Below are 6,317 nucleotides of genomic sequence, written 5' to 3'. Positions count from 1 at the left end.
CAAATGGCACTGCATAGTGCAGCTTTAATCCTCTACATGAATAGGCTCATGAAGTCACTGGAGGACTGTAAAGATTCAATTTTCGCCCTTGACTCTAAAAGACACCAAATACATGATGATCTAAATAGGCAAGCAAGGAGCATCAGCAGCAGAAACAAAACAGAATCTCCTTCTGTTCAAGACATCTGCATGACGCTCTCCAGTTTCCAGACCATTGGCACCAAGGTTGCAGAGAATCTCGAGAGGCCTGAGAAGAATGATAGCTTCACAGGCAACCACACAGCCAAGTTCTCCAACGAGAGCACCATAACAGGGAGCTAACATGGACTTGGAGACTTGAGAACTAGTTGAGGCCTTTGAAGGTGAGCTTTGAAAGAACATGAAAGAACATGGTTATTTTGTTCGAAAGCCCTTTTGAGGATTTGCTGCTGCACTACAAGCATAGAATGAAAAGTGAGACCAACATCATTTGCTGCACAAAAAATAGCTCACTAAATGGGTCTTTATGGATTGTTTGATTCAACAAAACAAAACAATGGCATTAGATTACCAATCAAATCCAAAATTATTTTGATTGCCTTATATGGGCTACACAGCTTACAAATAAATGCATACATTCTTTGAGCTTGCAAAGATCATTTTATCAAATTCAGGCAGCAGAACATCCAGATACATAATTAGCATGCTGTTGTTTTGCAAATGCTCAATTATATTGAATTTATATACAAGTAGGAATAACCCGTATAACCACATAGCCTTTTCGATCTTCAATTCTCCATAATGCACATAATATGAAAAATATAACAATTACGGCAACCAGACACAGCAACTGTTTGGTACAGCAGGCATCATTTGAAAAGTACAAAAGATAAAGTTCTTGGGGAAGTAGACCTAAAAAAAAAAAAAAAAAAAGCAGTTCTACACATGCTTGTAGGATCAGGCTCTGTCTCCCTGTGCATGGCGGCAGAGAGGCTGTGCAGTGTTGTGTCGGTCATGGAGATCCATCTCAGCAGAAAAAGAAGGGCATCCATAGGAAGGACCGCATGGCTGCCCCTGCTGCCAAACCAGCCAGCATTCCCAGTGCTAACTGCTCTGCCACTCCATCAAATGGGTCCCTCTGAACAACCACGTGATGGGTGCCTTAGATGAAAGGGGGGGAAGACCCGATTAGTGATTAAGTCATGGTCTGATCCATGGCAGGAAAAGGACCTTAATTGTGAAAAAGTGCACTATTACAGAGTGTGATGTACGTTAATTGCCCAATCAGGTTATTTCTTCTAAGATTTGATCAATATGTTGTTTTGAAGGCTGATGCCTATATAGATATTTTTGTAGTGAAGTTGCTGATGGCTGCTATTTTGTACAGATATTCAATATCCTTGAATTTGTCCATTTTCCTGTTTTCATGCAGATTTTTTTTTTTAATCAATAGAGGTTTTTCCCCCAGAATTGTATTCTTGTAAGTGTGGAAAAGCCCCTGAAACAGCATTTAAACCATAATGGGACACTAAAACTCCATTGAAAGCCAGGATGATAAAAATACTAATAGTAAATGAATACTGCAATTACTACTGCTACTACAACTTATTAGTATTAGTACCACTATCACTATTACTACTGCTAATAATAAAAACATACTGATGCATACTTGAGTGGAATCCAATCAAAATATCTCATTAGAATCAATTCAGGTTAAGGGCTTCCCACAGAGAACCAGTCTAGTATTGATCAATTCTACAATAAATATATAATCAATCAAACTGCATCATATCACACTGACTGGCTGACATCAGATTTTTGATAAAAGGTGAATAATGGCCCCAAATATGAATCCAACCCTATTTTGTTCCTTGCAGTGCCATTACCTGGTCCAACTCCAGGTGTGATGTAGACTGTCTGGTAGCTGTTGATTGGGACAGCCTGGTAGGAGTCGTCATATGGGTCATATGCGAACACCTAGGAGGAGTGGAATTGTTATATGCCGATGATAATCAACTGATCATGTTCGAGCGCTTAGGAATTGCTGATGGCTGAATACAGAGAACATGGAGGACACTCACCGGGTTTCTTTTGGTTTCTAGCAGAGTCAGCTTCCACGCTCTGAAAAAGGCATAAGCAAGAATGAAGAATTAAAGGAAAGCAATGAGGGGGATTGAGGTGATGAGAAAGAGGAGCATACTTACATGGCTTCATCCTCACTGTTGGCACACAAGTTGACCGTTGAGCCGTCTCTGAGCTGGATCACTATTAGATTCTCCCTGGGATTACTCTCCGGTGGAGTCACACCTGTAGAGCACGCACAGGTTAAGGTGTTCATGCACACGCACACACGTTTGTCTTGCTATACCTGTGAGGACCTTCCATTGACTACTTTCATTCCTCAAATCCCTAACACTAACCTACACTTTACTCCAATAAGCCAAGGCAGCGTTACTCCGTTTTCTCTTCTATTGAACTAACCTATACTTATTCTAATACTCACCCTATCCCTCAACCCAAGTCCTAACCCTAAACTAACCATAACATTAAAGGAATAAACAAGGTTTTTAGGATGTTGTCCCATTGGTCAACTTAGCCTTTAAGTGATGAGAACATCAGACACCAAAATCATCCATAGCTCTGTCTCAAAGTTTGAAGGAAACGTACAGTGGTTCTTCAGGCGGAGTAGGACATGCCACAACAAGTATGCAGAATTAACCAGCATACTTTGACACAGCCTTGAAAAAGCAGTTTCATTATAGCCTGGCTGTTGGTGGAGTGAAACGTTAACTGCGTCACATGATGTTGCCTAGGAAGGCTGTCTGTCTGAAACTATTTATTTCTCTGCTACCTACAGTAAACCAAGGTATCTTATTTGGAAGTTTCTTAGATAGGTAGCAAGGAAGAAGGAAGCCTTCCGAATGAGTCCAAAGACATGCAGGTCAGGTGAATTGAAGACTCTAAATTGCGAATGTGAACATGAGTGTGTTTGAAGTATATGATATGTATATGATGTACTGTATATGTAATATGTATATGATCATTTATGGTATATATTATATAGTGATGTAGGATGGTATATGACATGTATATGATATGGTGTGTAAAGCCAGCTAAAAATCACTTCTCAGCAAATGAATATGTGGTTGCTCACCAGAAATAGTTCCAAATATAAACTAGGCTACATCAGCTATAGCCTATACTGAGTTAATGACATTTTATTTTGAATCTATAAGCCATATAATGCAAACCAATAATAACCTTTTGGTACTAAAACATCAGTCTTCATACTATCACTCAACATAGTGTATGCTAAAGTGTTAGCATGGAGCACCGGAGCCAATGATCTACGTGGACACATGGATGATTTTGCCATCTGTGTTGTCATCACTTAATGGATAAGTTATCCAATGGGACAGTGTACCAAAGACTTGCTTAATTTCTTTAATCTTAAACCCAAGTCCTAATTCTAAACTAGCCCCTTGTCAAAATGAGGACCAGCCAACAAGACCTCACTCTGAAGGTCTAAAACTCACTGGTTCTCACAAGGATAAAAGTACAAGAACATACATACATACACACACACACAATGTTAAATGGTTACATGGCCCTGTACCTCCACACTCCAGGCCAGAACTGACATCTATACACGTCGTCTTGAGGCCGACACGATGCTCAAAGTCTCGCCTTTTGTCGGTCTTGTAGAAGACAAGACTCCCATCTATCCACACATCACACCAGTTCAGCTTCCAGCGTCTGAAGATTGAAGCTAGTGGGAGAAGAAGGGAAGGATATTAGAGAAAAGGGAAATCACAATGGAACATGACTGTTCAGCCTTAAAGAAATAGTTCACCCAAAAATATGGGTCAACGCTTTCGAGAACAATGGTTTTAGTGAAGACTTGCGCTAAATACTGATGTAAATATAGGATTTTTTGGACTCACAGTGCAAAAGACTTGTGTAGGAGGAGATCAGTGTTGTTGTAATTCCATAATTACTGTGCATTTTCTTTTTCTCAGTTGCACTACACAGTCACATACTTTAGCTTTGTTGGGCAATATGCATAAAAATGACATTCTTGGAAAATTTGGATTACATAGGGCAAGACTATTTTACAAAGATGTGGATATTCTGCACTGAAATTCACTTCAAAATGATTCAAGTAATCTGCTTTTTCACCTAAATAAATGTCCGTTTTGCTACTCTCTATCTCCGATTGATACCATACAATAGTGACTGAACCTATAGCCAGTTCATGAAAGCTTTTACATTTGCTGTTCTAAACACCGATGTGGGGGTTTCCTCTTTCTCATGAAAAATTATGCGTTTTATTTTTACAGAAGCAACAACAGTGGTTTGTGTGAAATGAATATAAGAAGGTAGAAGAAATACATGAAGCCGCAGTCTACATTGAGTGTCTTTATTATTACAGTATGTTGCAAAACACCAAAGCCATGACTGCTAATCACAAAATGTGTCAAGTGAAATCAAGAAAAACAAAGATCTTGTGGATTATCACTTTAACAAAACAATCATTTAATGCTGTTTGCTGGTAGTATATACAGTATATATACCATGGTTCTGTCGTTAGTGATTTGCCATGGAAAAAAAGGATGCAGTTAGGAAAGCTTGGGAATACCCTACGCAAAATCAATATTATTAGTTATTTTATTTCAGATGTCTGACCAGAGAAATCATTCCAGTGTGTTGGTGGGAGGATTTTACTCAACGGTCTGTAAAACCTGCAGTGAAACCTGCATCACTCTGCCTTAAGGGACTGCTAACCTACCTTAAAGAATTTCATCTGTATGGCTTTCAATGCGGTTTTAGTGTCCTATGATGGTCTAAATGCTGTTTCAGAAGCTTTTCCATGCTGACAAGAAGAACAACTCTGGGATAAACACTGAACACTTTTTATTTTTTGGCATGAAAATGGTCAAACTTAAAGAATACTGGCAGCAGTTTCAATCAAAAAGTATCAGTTTTGCCCTTAATAATATAAAGTTAATAGAGTAAGGATCAAAGCAGGATGCTTTCAACTGTATGTGAAGAATCCACTAATGGTTTATTCCCTGTTAATTCATACTGTGAAACAATAATAAGCTAATAGTGTGTTGATTATATGTCCAAAGCCTTGTGTCTCGTTATTTGTTCAAAATTCAGACAATAATAAAATCATATAACATTATTATGAATTCTCCAATATGAACCTTGGTTTGTAGCTTGAATATTGTTTGGGTTGTTGTTTGTTTGTTTGTGGCTTGTACTGTTTTTCCAGCAAATGTATCCCCATTGACTGGCCTTGGTAAGCCACTTAGAGACATGACCAGAGACAGTTAATGGGATTATGGGTAAATGGCACAAAGGCTGGAGTTTCATAACAGTCATACTTTCCACCTTCTAGAAAATTCTTCAATATCCAAGGTTGACATCTGATAATCGGTTTTCATTCTATTCTTTTTAAAGTATAGTCCTGATAACACTTTTGCAGACTGGATCCTCTTTATTTAAATAGAACAATGGACTTCAGGTGAGGATTTAGTTTCCTAAAATGGATGTACAGCATTTTGGAAAGCCCTTTATTTCCATTGGTATTTTGGATATTGTGCACAACTAGTAGACTGCTTTACTCATGTCAAATATCTCCGTCCCCCTCAATAATACTGCAGACAGTAGAGCAGTAGGGCGGCCTTGTGGTTAGAGAGATGTTTGATCCCTGCAACAGCCACTATGTCCATGTACAGTCTTTAGAGTGTCTTTGAGGAAGGCACTGAACCCCTACCTGCTCACTCATTATACTGTATTATAATTTCCAAACTGTAAATGTAGTGTTCAGGCTTTTCTTTATCACTTCAGATATCAGAGCTTCAATATGTGTTGTTTATGGTAACATGGCTTGCTATAATATCATTCTCATCTGAAAATTGTAAAATAAATAAATAAATAAATAAATAAATGATACTCACTCTGTCTCCACAGCCAGCCTGACTTCAGCAGTGCCATGTTTTTGAGGTGTGGTCCGTGTTGTAGTAATAATCCAGCACAGAAGAAAAGAGAGAAATTTTAGTTTTTGGGGTTTAAAAACCCAAATGAACCAGCCGACTCCTTTGGAAACTTGACTCCTCTTCTGCCTCTGTTTGTACTGACTCAGTGCCCACAGACAGTGAACTAATGGTCGTTTAATCTGGATCTGGCCACAGCCTGAGACTGACTCACCAGATAATAGGGATTAGATACCTGACGGTCCACACCTTCCTCTCCCAACTCTTCTTCCTCTCTCCTTCCTTCTAGAATGATTTCCCTTCCCGGCTCTCACACCCTCTGCTGTCATTAGTTCA

The 6,317-nt window shown here is 38.9% G+C and overlaps 1 protein-coding gene across 1 annotated transcript; it reads right to left on the bottom strand.

Annotated features, from left to right (window-relative positions):
• Positions 1-772: 772 nt before the first annotated feature.
• Positions 773-5,982, bottom strand: plekhb1 (pleckstrin homology domain containing B1). Its single transcript, XM_071911361.1, has 6 exons — positions 5,946-5,982; positions 3,596-3,748; positions 2,184-2,286; positions 2,061-2,100; positions 1,866-1,956; positions 773-1,140 (listed from the first exon to the last, which is right to left on the bottom strand). The coding sequence occupies exons 1-6, from the start codon at positions 5,980-5,982 to the stop codon at positions 1,007-1,009; spliced, it is 558 nt and encodes a 185-aa protein (XP_071767462.1). The 3' UTR covers positions 773-1,006.
• Positions 5,983-6,317: the final 335 nt, after the last annotated feature.

This window comes from Centroberyx gerrardi, chromosome 11 (assembly GCF_048128805.1).
Source record: "Centroberyx gerrardi isolate f3 chromosome 11, fCenGer3.hap1.cur.20231027, whole genome shotgun sequence".
In the NCBI taxonomy this organism is placed as follows: domain Eukaryota; kingdom Metazoa; phylum Chordata; class Actinopteri; order Beryciformes; family Berycidae; genus Centroberyx; species Centroberyx gerrardi.
Note: the sequence above shows the minus strand (reverse complement) of the source record. Positions and strands in the feature narration are given on the sequence as shown.